Genomic DNA, 23,623 nt, shown 5'->3' with positions numbered 1-23,623 from the left:
AAAGCTGCCAGGCAGAGAGGGACCCAGGAGTGTTGGTTGACAGCGGCTGAACGTGAGCCAGCAGTGTGCCCAGGTGGCCAAGAAGGCCAATGACATCCGGGCCCATATCAGGAACAGTGTTGTCAGCAGTAGGGAGGTGATCATTCCCCTGTACTCAGCTTTGGTGGGGCCACACCTCAAATACTGTGTCCAGTTTTGGGCCCCTCTCTACATGGACAGGGAGGTGTTGGAGAGGATCCGGAGGCAGGCTACCAACCTAGGAAAGGATTTGGAGCATGTCTCATATGAGGAATGGGTGAGGGATCTCGGGCTGTTTAACCTGGAGAAAAGAAGGCTTGGTGGAGACCTTATCACTCTACAACTACCTGAAAGGAAGTTGTAGCAAGGTGGAGGTCAGTCTGTTCTCCCTCGTAACAAGCAATAGTACAAGAGGGAAGAATCTCAAGTTGTGCCAGGGGAGGTTCAGGCTGGATATTAAGAGGAATTTCTTTACTGAAAGGGCTGTCAGGCCTTTCTTTACTGAACGGGCTGCCCAAGGAGGTGGTGAAGTGTTTAAGAGATGGTTGGATGTTGCATATTCTTTATTGAGCTTTTCAGTGTTATTAAAAAAAAAGTCTGCATCTACTAGATTTCTTTTTTTTTGAGAGAGACATATAAACAGAAGTTGTTAGGTTATAATTTGCAAACATACTTGACCAGTCAAGAAGAGGTCAAATATTCCCTAAGGAAATGGCAATATAGATTAAAAGCGATAGAAAACTGAAGATAATCTTAACATTTTTTATCAAATGCTCCTGCAAACTATTACATCTTGCAGTGTCAGAAGTGAAACAAGAAAATGTATCTCTACTGGACCCTTTCTGACTTGTACAGCCACCCTGTAACAGGACCCAACACAGGCTCCCAGAGGACTCCAGACCTGCTGGGCACTGCTGACTCTCAGCTTTCAGAGAAAATGCTAGCAACAGTCACTGAGACAGGATGTTTTCTGTTTTCTATATAACCCTCAGGCCTGCAGCCTCAAACCTCACATGTTGAGGAGCTGCTGGAAAACAAGACTTACAGAAAGGATTTTCATTTTACAATGATCCGTGTAAGATAATTAAAACTTAAAATTCAGGAAAATGACTGTTAGAAAAACAATTAGAGTCTTCACAGCTTTCAACAGTTAAATTGTAATAGTTGTTGCAAGCAAACTCAGTACAATGGTGAGGCATCATATTGATTTTACAAAAATGCTAGTTAATATCAAACCTACTTGGATGCAATAGCTGCTACTATTTCCTGTCCTTTCCTCTCACTTTTCTGTTATGCCCTTCCTCTAAGAACAGGAAATCTGCTAATACATGGTGTACTCCTATTTCTGTTTTGACAAAATTTTTTATCTTAAAGTATGACTTCAACATAGTTCAACTTATTTCAGCTGTGCTACAAAATCAACAATATCTAACATTAACTTCCCTTATAAACAAAGATCTATGATTGGATCAACCGGATCAGTAAAAAAGTTCCATTGTTTTCCTATTAGCACAATAATTTAATAGTAAGGAGTGCTTACCTTGCAATTGAGACTGAAATTCATTCTTGTTTAGACTAGTGTCTAAACTCAGCACATTGCACATACACTATGGAAACTCCTTTGAAGCCCTATGAAGGATTTTGCACTTTACAGAGATGTAGGTGATTCATAAGTCTCTGAAATTCACTTTAGAAACTTTAGATACGCTGTGGCGGCAGTGTTGCTGCAGTAACTCGTTGAGTTACTGCTACACAGCACAAATGTCAGAAACTTCACAGACAAGGAAGAATTGACTTCATACGGCAAAGATGAAGATGAGGTATATTATATTTTTCTTAGTGGCAAAACACACAAAAACAAATTCAGGGAACTGAATGCATAGTCAATGAAACATTGCTACCATGTGATTCAGAGTATTCATTTGGTAATATTTCAAAATATTGACATTTTTTCAAAACATTTTGACAAGTTTAATTGTATATTGATTAAGTTTATGCTAGTTCTGGTGATGTGATTTTGTTGTAAGCATTTCCAGATCTTGTGGTATTGCACAGTATCAGATATGTATTAATGATTACAGTAATCATGCATCTAGATGAGATCTTGATGCATCAAGATGCATCAAGAAGAGTGTGGCCAGCAGGTCAAGGGGCGTTCTCCTCCCCCTCTCCTCTGCCCTGGTGAGGCCTCATCTGGACTCCTGTGTCCAGTGCTGGGTTCCCCAGCTCAAGAGGGACAGAGAACTTCTGGAGAGAGTCCAGCACAGGGCCACCAAGATGATCAGGGGACTGGAACATCTTTCATACAAGGAAAGGCTGTGGGAACTGGGGCTGTTTAGTCTAGAAAAGAGAAGACTGAGGGGAGATCTCATTAATATTTACAAATATCTAAATGGTAGGTGTCAGGAGGTTGGGACATCCCTTTTTTCTATTGTAGCTAGCAACAGGACAAGAGGTAATGAGATGAAGCTGGAACACAAAAAGTTCCATTTAAATCTAAGAAAAAACTATTTTACAGTGAGGGTAACAGAGCCCTGGCACAGGCTGCCCAGCGAGAGTGTGGAGTCTCCTTCCTTGGTGGTCTTTAAGAACTGCCTGAAAACATTCTTGTGTGACCTGATCTAGGTGGACGTGCTTCCACAGGGGAGTTGAACTAGATGATCTCTAAAGGTGGCTTCTAACCCTACCATTCTATGATTATATGATTCTATGATTACAGAAATGTGCCCAACAGAAATGAAATTTCAGTAACAGAAGTTTGTTATTGGTTCACTGTAAGTAGCTTTTCTTCCTTTTTTAAAGGAAACACCGAGAAAAGAGAAAATAAAAATGGTAATGTATACAATACAATCACCTAAAATAGCAGATATCAAGGAAATAAAATTGCCTTTTAGAAGAATTGTCCTATGGATTGTACAGTGAAACTACAGAGGGGAAAAGGCATCTGTACAGTCAGAATAATCAAAAGAGTAAGTGCTGTAGAGATAATTAACCTGCAGCCCAGAAGGGCTACATAAAAATATGCTACCTGCATAACATAGGAAACCTTTAAACATTTCTACTATAGTACAAGGGAAAAGGCAGAAGGCCATTCAACTATGTGGAAAGTATGGGAAACTACTTACTAACTACAGAGCGTTATTAACTGTAAATGTATGCAAACTATATACAGTCTATGCAGTCACAAAACTCAAATAAAGAGTCATAAACAAATAGCCTTCAGATAATCAAAGAGCATTTTTCACCTGAGAATTACTTGCACTAAGGAGGAAACAATATCTGACTTCAGTTGCAATTCTAAATGATCTTTAAGACCCATTATTTAAGATGGGGTTTGGACATTTTTCCCTAAAATATTACTCTTAGAAATGAAATAAGTTTCAATATTTGCCAGAAATGTTTAATAAGCTGAAAGATAGGAAAATATGGTATTAAAATAGCAAAAAAGTTTTGATTCCTTACAGTTACTCTTTTTTTTATCTAATTAGGACCAACTGGCCTCATTGCTTCTTATAAACTGAGCAATATATATTCAGAAAAGGGAATAAAAATGAACAGATGTTTCTCCTTAAAGAAGTCAGACAAAGATTTTTCTTACACAATAAATCAGCTGCTAGTAGATTTCCAAGACACTGCTCCAGGCTAACTGTTTAGGTATGGTTTAAAAACCTGCTTTACCTCTGTATGTATCCAAAACTGGTAAAGTAGATTAAACTGTAGATGAACAGCAAAGACTGAAGGAGGAATGAAAAGAGCCATGGGCAAGTTGAAAATCTGAAAAAGTGAGAAAGAGAATAAACGTTAGACTTCTAATTCTAAACTTGTGACAACATACTGAAGTACCATCTCAGGAGCTCAAAGCGCTGAACAAGATAATTGTTTTTTTTAATACCTCCATATAGCAGCCACTTTATTGAGTAGATATTGATTATTATGTTACTACTAGATGTGCCATAGCAAAAGAGACATCAATTGATGCATTTAGACTCCCTACACGAGCATCACAATGGCAAAGTAGCTTACTTGTCTTACAAAGTTAATTATATATTCTCACCTAACTTCCTTACAGCATGTTCCTTTGAACCCATGATATATTGCTGAGTTTTAAAGATGCACGAATATGAATATACTTTCAGAAAACCACTTTCTTAGGGGAGATACTGGTATCTTACATATAGGAATTTCACAATTAATTGATCAACTGGCTGAGCAATAAAGTAAGACTTACAAGATCTTCATGTGTTAAAAGTCAGTAAAGTCAGTCTGCTTTCTTCAGAAAAAAAAAAAAAATCTTTCTTTCTTTCTTTCTTCTACCTGACATTACATTGTGTTATATCAGCTTGATTAAAAAGTAAATCCTTCCCTAAAATATAAAGATTTTTTTTTCTAAATCAAACAGTTGTAGAGGTATTTTCAAGACTTTAGATCTCTTTACTACTCAAGGAAAATCTGTACACAATCTGTAAAGGAAAAGCTTTTCTGGCTCCAAGATGGATTTTCTGGTAAAAACTGCAGAAAAATGTTTATCACACAATCTCTTCCCATTTGTGCATTCAGGGACAGAGACTGAGAGAGAGCCACAATAACTGATAACCTGATAAGAAAGGCTGATGAGAGGGATTTGTATCTGGGGCTGCAACACGGCAGCTGTGTGCCTTTACAATAAAGGCACTGCTCCTTTTGCAGGAGTCCACTGCACATTCTCCAATGTGGGCACAGCTCAATCTTTCTCCACTTCATTTGCAAGTAAAAGCTTATAAACACTTCTGCCACAGAAAAAAAAAGAAAAGAAAAAAAGGAAACTCCTGAAGTTTAGCAGCAGGGCTGAGTTTCCTGCACCAAGCTCCTCTCTTTCCTGCCAATGTATCCAGCTCTGTCTGGCAGGCCACTGAGGGCACCTGCCGACAGGTGAGTCATGAAGACTGCAGGACTTAAAGGTAAGGCTAAAAAACCCCATCAAAACCATCTCTTACAGACTGCAGACCTGCCAGACCCCTCAGTAGATAAGAAGTGAATTTTGTGACTCAGTGATGAAAAGTACAGGGTTATCTATTCACTTTCCAGGTTATATATAGGTGTTTCCACTGCTTTTAAACCAACAAAGCATTATTCAACCCTTTATCTGAACTTCAGATTCTAAAAGTATGAAATTAGTATGGACCTGATATTTGCAATTGAATCTTACCCTTGGAAAGTTGAAAACTAGTACTCAAAGAATTAAATCATAGCTTTCCAAGGTATAAATGCAGCTCTCTCACAATCACACTTACAACTGTCATCAGAAGCAAAAATTTATATAGCATTAGCTTGCTGATTTCTTCTTAAAAATGAATATACTTTTTTTTCCTCACATTTTTACCATTAAGTGGGCTTCAAAACCATCTCTCAGTCTTAAAAGTAGGTCTGCTTCTCTATAGCCCCTCCACTGGAACATCTGAAACACTGTACAAACGATCTGAAGCAATACACATTTGGTTCCAAATTCAGAAGTACATCTCACATTGTACTTCAAGCATGCTTTTCTCTCTCTTCCCCTTCATTTCACATCTTTCCAATCAGCTTAAGCACAACAAACACAGAATAATATATTGATTTATTTATTTTATAACATTTCATTTAAAATACATACAGAGCTGGCAGCAGAACAGTCCCAAGTTCCCACATCATCCACCACTTTCTCACAGCCTCCACAAAACTGCATGTCGAATTGCATTCAATGGTACATTCAGTAATATCAGATCACTCTCAGAGATTAACTAAAGGCTTCACCAAGTTTCAGCTTCAAGACTGTTGCATCCATGGGGTTCTGGGGTTCTAGCAGTCCAAAAAAACAGTATTGCTATAAGCAGTAGTGCTATAAGCACTAGCAAGAATTTTGCTCATGTACAGTAAGGCTTTGGAGAAAGCCTCTCAAACATTCTGGAGGGAGATAAATCAATATTTACATTAACTTAATGTTTTGACTAATACTAAGTATTTGGTGAAAAAAAACTACACATAAAAGTATTGGAGATTCCTAGGTTCATTTCCTTTTGCTCAAAGCAAATGAATTTTAAATGTACACATACTATTTGCCAAATGATACCAGTGTGGTCCTGAGAATCGTCTTCAGAATCCAAGGCAGCCAGAAACCTTGCCCTTCCTGAATATTTTATGTTCTCTGAGGTATCATCCTCAAAATCACACAGGCAGACAAAGTGCTCATGTACACACCCCTATATACACACAGGCTTTTTGTCTTTTTTGAATTATTGTTTTTGTTAAGCATTTGCACATATGGTCCCAATGGGTAAATGTACAAAGGTTAAATCTTTAACATGACAGTATTTACATAGGAAACAGTCATGACAGAGATGCATCCCTTCCGCTATTGATCCTTATGGTCATTTCAATTTAAGGCACTCCTACAAACAATAGATGACTATTTTCTGAATTAAAAAAAAGCAAGAATTTACACAGAAGTCTTACAATACAAGTCTAAGAAGTAGTATCTGTTTCACAACCTCCTTTTGGAACCTAGCACTTTAACTTACTTAGTGGCATGAACTTGAAACAGTGTTGAACAAAAAGCTAAGCTCATGCTCAGTTATGGGAGCATAAATTCAGACTAAATGTACTAAAGTTAATGGAGTTACTCTTGATTTGCTTGTGTGAGCACACACTCTTCGCTTTGAGTCATTTGCTCATAGCCTACTTGTAGACATTGCTGGAGGACTGTGGGTTTCCTCCACCATCAGAATTATCCCTCAGTGGAGAAGAGCATTTATGTATTTTACATATACAAAAATGCATTGACTATTATTTTGGAACTCTAATTTTGAAAAATTAAAATTTTTAAAATACAAATTTTTAGGTAATTATTCCCTTTTGAAAAAATAAACAAAATCAACCAAATAATCTATGATCTGAATGAAAAAATTGAGTGAAAATGGAATATGAGAGTGTAACTGAGGAAATCAACAGTTATCCTGGGCAGAAAACTAAACACTGAATCGTATGTTACATTTATGAATGCATTTAGAAATATACATTTTAAAATCTGTAAATGAGTACTCACCTTAATCTATATTGCATGTGTACACAGCTCACCATTTAAAATAAATTATACTTGAAAAAACATTAGGTAAAAGAAGTGGCAATCTGCCCTTACTTACTGGAGTACTGACACGACATCAATGAGCAGAGAATAATAAATACATTTGCATGTCAAAAGTAATCTTTAGCAACATTTTTTTACACTGCTCCTTTCAGTTATACAGACATAATCTAGATTACAATGTTATACTCTGTTTTTTTCCTGTACTTTTGCATGAATAACCAAATGAAAAAGAAGTCCCATTTTACTCAAAAAGTTATGAAAATATAAATGCAGGGTAATAATTAGCATTCTTCTACTTAACTGCTGTATCTCTTTCCAAGTTCACTATAAAACCATTAAGGAATGTAATGTTAAGGCTTATGGTTCTCAAATTCTTCAGTTTTAATTTCTGTGCTTTCAATGTCAAACACTATAAAAAAATTCTATATTTTTCCTCGAAGGGAGATAAAGTCTCTGTTTTTACTTTTTCTAAATCTCATTGATAGTAATTTGTTTGTCAAATCATCTGCAACTTACCCAGGAGGTGTATTTCTGCAGTACAGATTGTCTCAATGCTGTGAATAAATTGTAATCTTCAGAACTATGATGTACTTGGTGCGCTGCCCACAGTATATTGACCTCTGCAAAACACATAATTTCTAATGAGGTATGTACTAGAGAACAATGCAACATTTGTTTCCAAGGCCTTTTTAAAGCTAAAAACAACTAATCCCCCAACTTACACTTTGCTATTTTACCACAGTATAGCAGGTAACTCTGCTCAGAGCTATATGTGAGTAGGTGGACACAAATCAGCATAACTTTTATGCTGAGGAAAGCAGAGCTGTGGCAGGAACTGAAGCCATTGCTGGAAGAGCGGAATAATGTTTGAGTTTGAGTTGATAGTTAAACAGACAGAAAGCCTGAGCTGAGTCCTAACAACATGAATCAGTAGGAGTTCTGTTGTGGGCTTTCAGAGGGGCAAGGACTGAGGATGCTTTCATGCTTGCATTTTTTTAGTGAAGTTATATTTCAAGACTAGAAGGGGACACAAAATGTTCAAAAAATCTTATGCTTCACATTTGAGCAATTCAACTGGTGTCAATTGTTATGCTCAAAGTTTTCTGGAACACGCAGATCTTCATGATTACTTGTAGCACAGACCACAAAACAGCCATTGCCTGCCCACTGGTAGCAAATGGAAAATCAAATGGTTTACTTGCTGAAAACTCTGGACCAAGACAAAGGAGAGCTGTGGCTCTATTGCATTACAGTTTAAGAAGAGGTGCTGGAATAAGGACAAAACCAGTGTCAGACACGTCCTCTGAAGGCAGGACACCTGTAATGCACTGCAGTGAAAAAGAATGCTTCAAAATCCTGATTGTATTTCAAGGCATTTTCTCAATACATGCAGATCTGTGTGTCCCCTCTGGATTGTGTAGCAGTATCTAGACAGTCTTAAATGAGAGGTTAAGATAGAAATGTTCACAGTCATCAGATGTATTGCTATGAGGATGACCTTATTATAGCAAAATGAGAAAATGCAGCCCAAATAATGCCTATTTAGCTGACCACCAGCTGCACACTCCCATTTTCACTAATTTGTTTCACCAGAGCAATTAAAGAAGTGACTCTGTCAGATAATCAGAATCGCATTCACAGAATGATCTCCTAACGTGTATTTAAGGTCCTGAAATGATCTGGTGCCAAATAGTTTAAGTCTATTGATTAAGATGTACTAACAATGTAATCCCAAAAAATCCCCTCAATGAATTTCAAGGTGCCTTCACCGTTTCAGGGGACTAGATAGTCTTCTAACAAGAGGTAACAGTCTTGTATGCTATAAACTGAAAGTTTTAAACCTAAGTAATTTTGACAGTTTGGTAAATACATATGACAATCTAATTTTTTAATGATTTCTAAGTCCTTGAAAATCCTTACAGTTGTTGAATTTAAACTGGAATTTCAACTATTATAAAACATTTAACACTCAATCTGAGGATTCTTTCTTCTTTAAATGCATTTGTTCCTCAAGGAATATGTGCTCACTACATCAGGAATTAGAGATCTAAAAAAAAACCAAAACCCAAAAACATCTTAATGCATCTCTGCCTAATGAACTCACTAGGAGATTAATTATTCAGGTGAGCTTCAGTACTCAAAAATTATTTGTATTTGAACTGATTCCCAAGACCTTGACAGAAGCTAAATGAGTGAACAAAGCATCTAAAAAGGTGGAGGTTAAAGACCTGTCTCCTTAGTTGTTTTTAAAGCATTTACTTCCTATCACAAACTGTGTGTAACACAAGCCTTCACTCAATGAAGTACAGCTGTACAAACAGGGTACAGTAACTGGATCTTGCTTCTTTCCCTCAGTCATTTTTCAGCATTGTGAAAAGTTCAAGGAAGGGAATCTATGATGATTTTTACAGTCTACTTTCATTGTAGTTAAGGTCAAATGGTTTTCAAAATGAATTACTAAAAAGGCATTTTATTAGTGTTCATTTTTTCAGTTAAACTGCCTCTTACACTAACAAGAATATAGAATAATGTAACTGAATATTGGTAAAACATTAATCTTTCAGATGTGCGAATCAGCTTAAATGCTCTGCCATTCAAAAATACACCACAGGAATATTAAGGACATAAATAAACAATTCTCTCACAAGTAATTTAACTGCTAAAGTTATTTCTGACTTCTTCTGTTACAGCTGAGTAAATTAAATCCTGCTCCTTAATCCTATTCTCGCTGACATCAATGGCACAGACTATGTTGAATTCCTTGGCAAAATAAGTAAAGTTGGAAAATATCGGAAATAATTTTTGTCAAAAAAAATTACCTTAAGAAACCAATCATCAATAACATTTTATTTGAAGCAGAATAACATCATGAATAAGTGTGTAATAGATCACCTCAAAACTCAGCCTGTAAGCATTAGTAAATTAAAAATATTACAATCATAACACTTAAAAGACATCTCACAAATGCAAGAAATAAATGTAAAACCAAGTACTCATCAAGGAATACATCTGACCTCACCAACTACTCATGACAGAATACAAAAAGTATGAGTTGTAGTTTCACTTTTTCATTCAGAGTGACAGTAACTTGAAGCAAAATGAGAAAAGTTATTTGAAAGAGAATGAAATTATAGGAGACTGCATCACATCCACTTTTCACACTTATTATTACATTATGACTTAAAAGAAAAAAAAAAAACAACCCTGAGATATGGCCAACTCTAATAGCTTTAAAAAACAAAAACAAACAAAAAACTACGTAGAAAACGGGAAGTATTACTGCATTTTGTAGATCTCTTCGGTTCAAATTCTCCCATGAAGCCACAAGAAAAAACTAGGTGATGAAACTGAAGAAACTACAAAGACAATACTGTAAGGGAATTTTTTATGTTTTCTAAGTCAAATGTGACTGATATATAAAACATGGAAGGTAAAGATGTCTTTACCATTTTGTTCATTTGTGGGGAGAGTTACACAATTTATAACCTAGCACAGCAAAGGCCTCTTTTCCTAGTATGTTTTCTTCATATTCCTTTTAATGAGTGGAGATTTGGTGTGATATTTGGATCTGGAAGAAAAAACTACATCTTGCTACTGGAATTAATTATTAATACTTTATTATTACCACTGTACAGAATCAATATTTTCACCCATCACCCAATAAAAATTGTAAGTTTAGGTTATCATCTGGACCACAGTTTTCACTGTAGCTCTTCAAAATATCCATGAAGTTCTCTTGGACTCATACCTGTAGTTACTAAAATTAGTAGGCTCCAAGCATTTGAGAGATTTGTGTCCTAATACAAATTCTAAAGGAAAATGAACATTTGTATTTTTTAGCATTAGTCCAATATATGAATTCTCCTGATAAAGAAAAAAAAAAAGAGAGGCTAAGGGAACTGGCCTGGAGGAGAGAAGGCTTTGGGGGATTTAACAGTATCTTTGCAGGACCAATGAAGCACTGATTATCAAGAAGCTGGAGTCAGGTTTTTAGTAGCAGTCTAACTTTATTTTCTGGGTTTTCTAAAAGGAAGAAAGATTAATGTTGTTATCCTTCTCTTCTGCTGCTTCCCTCCTTCTCCTCCTAATTCATACATAAAAAGGCAATCTTTCCCACACCATCACAACCACATTGGTATGGCAACCAGTGGTTCCACTTAGTCTTAGTTTTGTTCTGTTTCAGATTCAGTATTCAGCACTAATTCTATGAGATAAAAGGACAGCTCCAATGCCTTGGCCATGTTTCACAGCTACTGAAGTATCTTCCTCATAGAGGTAGAAATTATTCAACATGCAATAAGATTTCCCTCTATGAATATACAACATGTAAAGTTCAAAATAAGACTTTGTTGTTCATTTCTGTAGCTTTCAGTGATTTCCACTTTCCATCGCACTTTGATTAACAACAGGAGAAAATATATATGCAAAAAAACCCTTGCAGTCATTTTAAGGAGTGCTGTCAACAAAACCAACCATTTTACACAATCCTCAAAATCAGTGAAACGATAAAGATTTAATTAATTTTTAGGGGATAAAAAAATATTAGATTGACCTTTTAATTAAAATGAGGTAATTTCTTTGCACATAGATTTACAAGACCTGGAACTAAAGAAAAGTGAAGGGAAAAAAAAAGAAAACAGATTATTTAGAAATACATTTGTATGATAAGTTGTGAAAAGTTTGCATTCTCTTTCAGCTAGAAGAACAGGTGAAAGTTTTTCCTCAGCATCTATTTAAATTTAAACAAAACCTTCAGTTTGACTATGCTTGCCAGTGAGGAGCTGTCCCACAATTACCTAGCTAGCAATTTAGAAGATAGAAAAATTGCATTTACTGTGCCATAGATTACCATACTATGAACTCCACAAAGCCAACCATGTGGCAAGAAACCCCTGATGCATATCATAGTCCCTGGTGACCCCAGCACGCAAATTGCTGCTTCCTAGAGCAACTGTATCCTGCAGAGTTTCTGAGGCAGGCACTCTGTGCTGCATTGACCTACAAGCGATTAGAAAAAGGATCATCTCCTGGGTCTACGTCTCTCCCACCAGAATTAGTAGAAACCGCAGGATGATTGAGGAAAAGAAAAATGGCCTGCAAGGTAAATCTTTCAGTAATTTCTTTCCTAGGCATTTCTAATGCCTAGAATGCCTCCCTACAAAGACCAAAGAGATAAGAATACACAGTATTTAAATAGTTTCTCCACTAGGCTATTAGCTTTTCTTATTCACAAAGCAACAACCATTTGATGACTTACCACCTTCCTGCCTTTTTCTAGTTGATCTGTTCTGTTGCTTCTCCTAATATGTTTGAATAAATACTCTCTCATGCAGGACTTTTGTAAAGAGTGTCACTCCCTGATGAACTCTACACTTGCACTGGATGAACAACAACTGAGACAGAGCATCACTGCAGTTTTGTTACTGGGAGGGACAAATATTAGGGGTTTTTTTAAAAGAAAGACGGATTAAAAAAAACCCTGTATTTTGGACCCAAAGTGTATGCCTTTATTAAAGTTAGGAGGTCACTCTAGAATCCATTCCACCTCACATGAAAACAGAAATTTACCTACACGGGTTCATTACCATCTCCAAAACAGAATATGATCCTTACATGACTCCTCTGTTTAACCTGCTGTGCTGTAGTCCCTCTTTCATTACCCCTCTGATCCAACTTTGGTTTTTGTTTTAGTGTGGCTCAATAAGAGTTGTGAGATCTGCCAAAAGCCTCTGCATCCCGCTTATTAGAAATATAATTCTTTAGGAACAAATTATTTCCTCAGTTACATTAGACTATGAATAGAACTGTGCAGGTTTAATCAGAACAGGATTAGGTCCAAGGAATTTATCTGCTACACACAAAGGAGTGTGTATACAGGGAAATGTACACCTTTTAAATAAGACCCAGTTTCCTTACATTGTGGCCTTGGCTACAGTGAGTATTAGCAGTTTGTATTCTCAGAATGATCACATAAGTAAATTAAGTCTAGCTGCAAGGAGATTTGAGTTCAAAGGGTGAATTAAACACAATTAACTATAGAGCTTCAAACAATTTCCTTTAACTTTCTTCCTCTGCACATTTTTATTGAGAAGCACCTGTCTGTGAATCTTCCTCACACAGACCAGCTCTCTGCATTTAGAAAGTAAGAGATCCACTACTGTTTTGAATAACAGGAAAACCAGACTCATGTCAGCCGTTGATCTCAGAGTTTGTTTATCAGGAGGAGAAGGAGAACAACTCAGAAGCAGCTCTTCAGCCTCAGCACCAACTAGCCTTCTTTGGCAATTTGGCAATGAAATACATTGTGGTACCCAGGTAATTCCAAGACCCAGGTAATTCCAGACAGGCAATCCCACAGCATGTCACACAGCAAGCATCAAATAGAAGATAAGGTTGCCATGAGACACACTGTAATCTACACAGTTGCAATGCATCAGCCTAATTAGGATATTTCACTAGGTGTTCAGCATCTGATCCTTCTGTGATACAAGATGTGTTCCTTTCTGTGCTTTATTATTATCTCTGCTTTTCATCCCTCTTCTTAACTTACTGTATGGGGTCAGCAAACTATTTAGTGAGTGGGCTAACTTATAATCAAGTGATATATGGCACATACTCCCATGCCTTAAAAGACAAAGATTGGACCAATTTTCTACACAACCTGCCTCCAGAATCTGTCTGCAAGCCAAAACCTCATCCTTGATCTGCTGCTGTACCAGTTGAAAACACAAAACTGCACCCACACAAAAAATCCACAGCAAGATCTGCAAAACTTAAGATGCAGAATGGTCTAGGGAAACGTGGGAAGAATGAACACAAGCCAAACTATTACATATTCTACCCAGAACAAATAACAGTTCAGATCATATCCCCTCTTAGCAAGAATCCAGGGGACTGTGAATTATACTCAGATACACCTCTGAATCTGTAAAATACTTCAGGTATCATGTGGTTAGGAAAGCAGAGTTTGAGGTAAAAAGTAATGGTCCTCACAACTTATATGTGCCCTATGTTATTTCCTGGCATCCTTATAGGGCATCAATGGAAAGGCTATAAAAAGACACATTTACCGAAGACTCAGTCTCTTCTAATAGGAGTAGTTCTGTCAGAAGCTAAGCTACATGGATAAAAATGCATGAAACAGAGTTATATCAATGTAAACAAGAGTCTCAGTTAATTACGTTAGGACAGTCCTAAACCACTGCCTGCGGCTTTCCATACAGTTGTCAGGAATTAACGGTCTCTTTCATCACGTCATGAAAAACCACAAAGGGATAAAGGTTATTAGGTGTGCAATATTTTGCAAGTCTTTCAGGACACAGCAGAGCTCTTGCACCAATTCTGCTATACCAACTTGCCTGACCAATCTATTTTTTTCCACTTGTCATGGTTTTGCCCAGCCAGCAATGAAGCACCACGACAGTCTCTTGCTCACTGCCCCCCATCCACCCCTACCCTCCTTAGGATGACGGAGGCCCCCGTAAGATGGGAGGAAAAAAGATAGCCAGGGATGTTTTGGATTGAGACAGGGCAGTGAGGACTCGCTGTCAATTACGGTTCTGGGCAAAAGAAACACCAGTACTCCACTTAGAGAGGAAATTAAGGAAAGTTTATTCTAATACCTACAAGAACAGAATAAAAAGCAAACCCAGAGCAGGATGATGAGAAAAATACAACTAACACTTTAAGATCTCGCTCCCCTATCCCTCCTTTCTTCCTAGGCTCAACTCACTGCTCCCGATATCTCTACCTCCTCCCCTCTCAATGGCTCGGGCGGGCAGGGAATCGGGGATGTGGTCAGTCTCTGACAGATGGGCTCTGCCGCTTCTGTCTTCTCAGACGAGGATGACTCCTGGCATTCTTCCCCTGATCCAATATGGGGTCCCTCCCCTGGGACACAGTCTTTAACAAACTTCTCTGGTGTGAGTTCTTCCCAACAGCTATGGCTTCTGCCAATATGGAGTCCCTCACACAGGACACAGCCTCCTCTAGGCAGTCACTGCCCCACGTGGGGGCTCTTTAAAGAAATGAGTCACTGCCCCTGGCATGGGGTCTTTTATGGACTGCGAATGAATCTCTGCTTCACCAGTCCTCTCCACAGGATGCAAGGGAGTCTTTGCTCCAGCACATCTCCTCCTCTCTTCCCTCACTGACCCTAGGGTCTGCATGGTCACTTCTCCAACTCCTTGCACCACCACCAGCCACAAAAGAAAGGTGAACAGAACAAGAAGGGACCAGAAGAACCCTCCTCTTCCAGTTTCTTCTTCTTAAAAAGTGATCATGGAGGTGCCTAATTGGCTCAGCCCCAGAGGTGGGTCTGGCTCAGAGCTGGAGAGAGTCTTGAGCAACTTCTTAAAAAAGCCATCTTTACAATCCCCATTACCATAACTGGCTCCACATAAAACCATGACACCACCTTCCTGATGTCAATTGTTCAAGTTCCCTAGTTGGTTGGACAGCAGCTCTGCAGCTGTTTAAAGTTTTGTTGCCTATTTCTGGATGACTTCTGTAGCAAAGATGTGAGACTCTGCATCAGGAACCATGACTGTGGCAGCTGTTACATTGTCACTTGTCTCTTTCCTGGGTGTATAAGGCTTGATTCAGATACCTTGTTTTCCAGTTGTTCTGGCTTTCATAACAGATTCTTCAGGTCTAAGAGTGAAAATTGCTCTGATTTGTACCAAAAAATAAGTTGATGCCACGGGAGTTTCAAGGGTAACTACTGCATAGCACAAAATTCTATTTGTAAATCCAGTCTCAAGCACCATCAAGCATTTCTCATCAATATTGGACTCAAGTTTTTCAACTGTCCTTTCTTCCATGAGGTTTCCTACTGGTTATAGCAAGGTTTATCCACCTTACACCCTCACAGTATCTGGATTGAATGACACAGATATGTTAAACTTCTGCAGCTCACTAATGTAGCAACTTTTTGCGGCTCTTCGCTCTTTCTGCACCTTTTTTACAAAGAGGAGCATATGGCTCATTAATTGCACAGCTATAATTCATCCTGTTGGCAAAATTAGACTTATATATTAAAATAAAAACCTGCAATGAATATCTGTGTAAAAGAGAAGATCCTCAGCAGCTGGAGCAAAGTGTCTTCTATTGATTTGTTTGACTTTATACAAGCTGCAGACTTTACTTGAGTTTCTCCAAATACAGCCAATTACAGTGCTGGCAATCTTTAGATCTGTGCATTTGCCAACTTGTGTAATATAACTTAGTGTTACTGAATACTGATGTCAAACTATGGCATAAATGTGTGAAACACATTAACTGGGACCAAATTAGCACTCTACCCTTTAGCTTGATGATAAAGTAAACAGACTAAATTAAATAAATGTTTTTTTTAAAAAAAAAAAGTTCCTTCAGAGAACCTTCAGTTCTTTTTTTTTGTTTCCCTTTCCACAAAAGTGTTTCAGCCACTGAAATGTCGGCTTATGCAATTTGAGAACATATTCATCTTGGAGGATCTTAGAAGGAAACTGCTGGAATGAAACAGGATAAAAAAAGAGAAGATAATTATCCTTTTGCTTTTTTGGTGGGGGAGTAGGGGTGAGAGCTCTTATTCTCCTGTATTCTGGGCTGTCTCTACAAAAGATTGATGTTTGGTGTCACTGTTAGGAAGTGCAAACTGTTCAGCTTCATTGCAATCTATGTCCTCATCCTCTTGCTCTGCAGGATACCACATACTTTGGCAGGCAATATTCAGATGGGAAGCACTTTAATGGCAAGAATGGATGCCAGTGAAACCTTTTCCCACAGTGTTCAGAACTCTGAATGTGCATACATTAAAGCAACACTAAGCTGCCGGATATTAGGAAGAAAATAACTGATACTAACTCAGCCACTTTCATCTTATTTTTTGCCCCCTCAGAACACTAAATTCAAAGAATGCTTGGGAAATACACACACACACACACACACCTACCTCCCCACAAAGAAAAAATAAGAAGTTGAATTAATTCAAGTCCTCCAACTCAAAGGCATAAACATACTTTTTCAAAGGAAATATCCATGGCCCCTTCATGTAACTTTTACCTTCTAGGTTGCATTCCTGCATTCATTTATTTAGTTTTTCATTTTTCCAAGCCAGATACAGTAAGAATTAACACTGTTAAGTTCATGGAGTTGTTCTGGTGTAAAAAAAGGAATTAGCTTAACACAGTTTTCTCTTGCAGAATGTTTCAAATTATTTACTAAACCAAGTTTCTGAATTATAAATGTGTGGAAACATAAACAGGAATCTATTGAAATTTACTGAGATATCAGGAAAGTCTTGGGAACATTGGAACACACCACCCCTCTTAAATAAACTTTTAAAATATTCTAGACAAAGTATTTACATCCAATTTTCATCCCACTTCTTCATAGATTTGCAAACCATAGAAAAAACCATCCAGACTTTGACAATGCACATGAGTTTTGTAGTCTCTATGGACTGGATTCAAAAGTTACTGAAATCAGCTGAAACATATTAACAGATTTTGAAACAAGTTCATTATATATTATACAACTCAAAACCAATGACAATTAACCATTTCAAGTCAAGTTCAGGTATTTAATGAGACTGGTCATCCATATTTATTTATACAATTGTTTTGTGCCACAGAATCACAGTTAAATTATTTCCCTTAGAAATAAAAAGAAGCAATATCATGTGCTTATTTAACAGTGATAGATCCATGGTATTTGGTACTTACATTGCTTATTTACAGCGTATGTGATGCATACAAAAAGAAACCTGCACTTCTACAGATTACACTTGCACCAGTGCTGTCAGCACTTACATTATACTCCCATTCCCAAAAGCACATAGCTAACCATCTATACTCTGTGTCCATCAAGTAATTACCTATCACTGCATCTGTCATACAACAGACTGGCTCTGGACACTATTAAGCATGCTGGAACTTTAACAGCCTTTTCCATTTATCATTCTAACAAGAAGGACACAGAAGCCATGTACGCATATAGATTAGATAAAGAGACCGTAACATAAGAAACTGTCAAAGCATGCAGCTTCAATTTAAATTTGAAAAAAGATGGGGATATATAAGCTTGCCTCTGCACCCCATCAAGCTGGGAGCCATCTGGTAGAGCCCACCCTTAAGTGTGCCAGCTAGGACTATCTAGAGGATGCCTCTAGCACCACAATGCCATCTTCAAGGTTTTCTCTTTCACCACTTCCTGCCCTGTCCCTTCAGTCTAAATTAGATCTACGGAGTTAGGTCTTTACATTGGAGTCATCCATGGAGTTACAGGTACTGGCAATACAATCAAATATATTTAGCAAAAAGACATGAAACAGCCTTTAAGAAAACCATTTACTCAAGGGTCTATTGCAATTCATGCTATCTCTTGAACTTTGACCATCAGTCAAAGGAGTTACTTCATAGTCCATTTCCTCTTTACTCAAAATATTAACAAATGACTGCTGAAGACTGATACACACAGTAGAGTTTCAGAGTTCTCTTCAGCGTTTGCCATAAGTTTTGGTAGTGATGTTTGCAGGACTGAAGCTGCTCTAGCACTGTCAGAAAACACTGAAGCACATTACAAGCCTGGGAATGTATGAGGGCTGGCAACAGCAGCAGCTAACAGATGAAGCCCAAGGCACAGGGAAGGAGTACTATGATGCTAATTCATACTGATCTGTCAAAGAACAGCTATAGTACTTGACCTGTAAAGGCACTCCTACATGCTTGCTGGTTTTGCAGCCACATGTCTCCTGACTGTTGTTGCAATTCTGACTTTAAAAGCCTACAGCTAGTGGCTGGATAATTAGTATCAGAACCAAAAGACAGGTAAGGATTTGAGAGACTGAAAATACCAAGTATTAAAAATAATTATTTTTAATTGATTATGACATTTTAATATATCTCACTGTAAATTACCTGAATTTTATCATTTATCTGTTTCTTCTAAGATATAAAATAAGCTAAATTGAAAGCTCAATGCAGCATGTCTCTGTTGTACTTTTTACTTTCCAAACACAAAAATAAGCATTAAAGCTATGAAGTGCAAGTTACTACACTAAAGACCTCAAAACCTGAAATTCTACAAAGGAAGCAGATCTGCCTACGAAAAATAGCCTCCTCTATTTTATAATTATCAGGCAAGGGTATTTTACTTTCCATATAAAAATAGAAGAGTTTTGCTGCATTGAGATTTTTTGTTAAAATCTATCACTAGACAAAAGAAATGACCCAAAGTGAGAGTGTGCTGCTGGCTTCTTCAAGTAGACTGTGACAAACTAACTCTAGTCTATCAGAAAAATCCTTTATTCCACAGTCAATCTCTTCCCACAGTTTGCAGGGGAGGAGGGGGAAACAGAATCTTTATCTGAAGTGTTGATCTTTTTATGGATTTTTTTTAATGGAAAACACACTTGTAAGTATTTTACAGTGTGTTAAGACATATCAAACACCAAGAATTTACATATAGTTTCATAGGATATTTTATATGTGTGCCAATATCCATTATCTCTATACCCAGCATAGGAGCTTTCAAAGTTTCTTAGTCAAATGACTACCATATATTCATCCTAACACTAACGTACATTCTTTGGTAGAAGTTGCCAGCAACAGATGAAGTCTTTCAACTCCTCAGCCATGAGACACTCAGTAGCAGGTGAACAATGGCCAGAAGGAGACACAGCACAACTGTGCCAGTCCAGGCTAAGAATAAATATCCTTTGCTAAAAACCCTTTGGACTTGCTAAGAGCTCAAACTAAGGAACCAAGACCCAGATAATCAAAGCAGTAAAATTTACAGCACCTGGTGTCAGAATCACAAAATCTAGGACAGTGACTATAGCACAGTAACTTTTTTTTATGTCACCTTGAGGGAGAGGGAAGAAGGAGAAAAAGAGGAGGAAGGGGAGAAAAAGAGATTAAAAAAACAATAAAAGGAGAATGAGGAAAGGAGAAAAAGAGAAAAAAAAATAAAAGAAAGATGAAAAAGGAGAAAAAAGGGGAAAAAAAATCGAAAAGGGGATAACAAAGAAAAAAGGGGGGGGGGGAAGAAAAAATTGTATGAACACAAGTGAACCTTAATTTATATCTAGTTGCTGAAACACATCAGGGCAGTAAACTCATGTATGCTTATAAAAAACTTGAAAGACATGAAGGTTGGCATTATTTTGCAGAAACAGATCAAACCACTGTTGAAGTGATTATTCAAATCATTTTAATATCATTTAAATAATATCCTCAAATATTTAACCCCTGCCATACAGAAGCAGTCTGTCTGATAAAGTCAATGGGAACAAGAGACATGGACAGAAAAATATTTTTTTTTTCTTCCCTAGTTTATAAAATGAAAATGTCCTTTCATTTACTTTCCTTTACTACTAACAAAAAGAACCATTGTTTAAGAGTATTAAATAGTCTCTTTTCCTCTCCCCCTAAAATTACAAGAAAGGTAGTACTGCCTTGATAAAAATTGAAAAAAAGAATAGTAAATGTTTTAGTAGGATGTCAGTACACATGTCTGTTATTAAATCTAAAAGCAAAATTGACAAGTCAAGGCAATGATATTACCACACAGATGTTAACCTAATTCCTTCACACTCCTAACTATCCACGTTTTCTCTGAAACTGCATTACAAAGCCTTCCAACAGGAGGATTTCTTTCTGTGCATTTGTTGAGCATCCAGAGCCTACCAGCTCCAATCTCTTATGAGACTTCAGAATCTCCTGTGCTATAAGACCACATAAGGTCTGAATAATCAAAGTTCTAATGAAAGATTTATAAAGGTATACAAAAGACAGATACATTTGTTTCTGGAATAGGATAGGACTGGTGAAGTAGAACTCATTGGAAAGCAGGTGGTTGAGATTATAAGCAACCAATCAAACAAACTAAGGCAAGCTGGACCAGATGGCCTTTTCTCTGTTACTAATATTACTTATGTTCCTATTCAGCTGCAAGAAGTTACAAATAGTTTACCTGTTCAGATTTTTCTGACTCAAATTACGTAACATCAATGCTCTCACTTCACCATCACATTAAAAGTTATCATGACACTGTCTGTAGTTGTATTTAATAATTTACAATGCTGCCTACCCAAAGGAGAAACTCGTAGGGGTAACAGAAGTTTTGCCTTTTACAATAGAAATTATGTAGCAATCCAAATATAAAGGAAAAATAAACAAAAAAAACTAAAACTCAACCCAGAGGATTAAGTGGTACTATATAAAAACTAAATCTAAAGTTAAACCACATTTCCTGTACTAAAAGATGAAATTTTGAAGGAAAACTAATGGGCATGACTAACCTGTAGTCACACAGATTGCATGACACATTACTTGATAACTGCACCTACCATGTCTAAACCACTCCATCTAACATGGGTCACAGTTCAGAGGCTATAAATTTAAATTCAGGAAGGTATTTCACAGGTGCAAGAAAAAAATAACATCTCTAAGCTCCCAATTTGCATTCATTTATTTCAAAACTATGTAAGTAATTTTCAGATATAAGATGCTTAGTTTAAAATTCAAACTAATGGGAGAATGGCTTTTGCTTCACAGCAGATCTAAATTACTGTTAATAAAGCAAACTTACTCTGATGCTGTAAAGTTTCTAATAATCCAGTGAAAGCTTTAGGACTGGACATGAGAGCAATCCACTTAACACCTATTTTTACTTTCCAAATACTGCTCTCTCCTATAATTTGATATTGTATTAATATAATATTTGTCAGAGTACAATGTGCCTATCATACACCTTAGAAAAGTTTAGAAATTATTCTGCATTTAAATGTCATCTTGCTTGAACAGAGACTGAGTTTTGATTCAGCTCTTCAAACATTCCAGATGCAGAAGCATGAGGCCATGTGAAGAATTCCAGTTCACATCTATTGGGATTCTTAGAGAAACCACAAAAAAGTATGAATTATCTATACCCATCTTCATATCTGTTTATTAAAGTAGACGTTGAACATGGTACTTCCTTCAGCTACTAAGTCATAGTTATGGATTGTGTATATCCTTGTAATTATTCTAGAGGAATGAATGCTGCAGAAAAAGTTTGAAATTTAAAATATACTATGACTACTAGTATAGATCGTATTTCAGGAATACCTTTATCAACATACTTCACCTGTTTTCTTGTTCCTGATTCTGCAGACATGCAAGAATTTTTATCATGGTATCGGCTTTTCGCTGGTTTATTTACCATCTATAGTGACAGTGTACAGCATGTTTTCCTTAAACATACTGAGCTGGCTTGGCAATGGAACAACAGGTAGAGTCAGCATACACAACGCTAACAATGCTCAATCCAGAAACACAACCCTCTGCCATGTTATGATTGTCCATTAACAGCCTTCCTGGCATTTTCTTCTTTAAGACCAACTGCTGCCTCACCCTGACTGCTTTGTTGCTCGGGTGCCCATAAGCACTTTCACTGAGCTGATTTAAGTTACTAATCCACCATACTGCCAAGGAAAAGCATATTTTTAATTTTCAATAGGTATATGATCCAGAGATATAAGAAATCTTAAGCTCCAAATTATAGTTATCTTTATCATCATCTCTGAATTATCTCACCTAGCTAAAACTGTATATATATATATATTTGTGTAAAATATGTATATATTTTAACACTCTTATAGGAAAGAATGAGTTTTTTTACTTTAACTTTCATATCCATTGCATTATATTCTTTTCTATTAAATGAACAGAGAACAAGATTTTAATTTATAATTACAAACTAGAGCAAAGTAATAAGATATCTATGATAAATTTTGTTTTTACTGAAGAAGCATTAATGTTTTAAGTGATACATGACCACACAAGATGTTCCAAAGAAACACATGGAAGAATTTTTTCACTGTGAGGATGACGCAGCACTGGCACAGGCTGCCCAGATGCGTTGTTGATTGTCCTTCTCTGGACGCATTCAAAACTCACCTGGATGAGTTTCTGTGTGACCTATGCTAGGTGGCCTGCTCTGACGGAGGGGCTGGACTTTTTCCAAGGGACTCTTTCGAGGTCCCTTCCAACCCTTAAGATTCTGTGATTCTGTGACTTGGGATAATTTGGGTTTCTTATGTATGCTTTAGTATTTAGTATAGGTCTAAACAATCCTGTAGCGTGCTATCCATTGGGGTAATTCACATTAGCAAGATAATTTACACTTTTTTACTTTTTACATGGTTGACCAGCTGGACACCAGTATAGCTCGATAAAATGAATGTTACTAATCACCTTATTAGTGCTTTTGACAGTTACACTTCCTAGTTTTAATTTGAATTCTCATGGAAAGCAATATACCTGTTTTAAAAAGGTAATTATTTTTAGAATATTGACATATTGAAATTTATCCTGGCCTACTTTAAAACCTCTTGACAGTACTTTTCATAAAAACTTATCCTTCATCCCTAGCATTGCATTGATTCTCCCCATGAACTGCTTAACTAAGTCATGTATTACTTTTCTGCAGCTGTAAAGAAATTAAGACATTTTGTAGTTAGTGAGTAAATAGTTAAAGTGC

The 23,623-nt window shown here is 36.9% G+C and overlaps 1 protein-coding gene across 1 annotated transcript in view; it reads right to left on the bottom strand.

The window, feature by feature from the left end:
• AGMO (alkylglycerol monooxygenase) overlaps positions 1-23,623 on the bottom strand; it is a 192,557-nt gene that overhangs the window by 103,695 nt on the left and 65,239 nt on the right. Inside the window, exons 4-5 of the mRNA XM_061997405.1 lie at positions 7,634-7,737; positions 3,697-3,792 (exon numbers count right to left, since the gene is read on the bottom strand). Coding sequence (XP_061853389.1) covers positions 3,697-3,792; positions 7,634-7,737 — 200 coding nt within the window. The remainder of the gene's footprint in view (positions 1-3,696; positions 3,793-7,633; positions 7,738-23,623) is intronic.

The sequence above is a fragment of the Colius striatus genome, chromosome 5 (assembly GCF_028858725.1).
Source record: "Colius striatus isolate bColStr4 chromosome 5, bColStr4.1.hap1, whole genome shotgun sequence".
NCBI lineage: Eukaryota > Metazoa > Chordata > Aves > Coliiformes > Coliidae > Colius > Colius striatus.
Note: the sequence above shows the minus strand (reverse complement) of the source record. Positions and strands in the feature narration are given on the sequence as shown.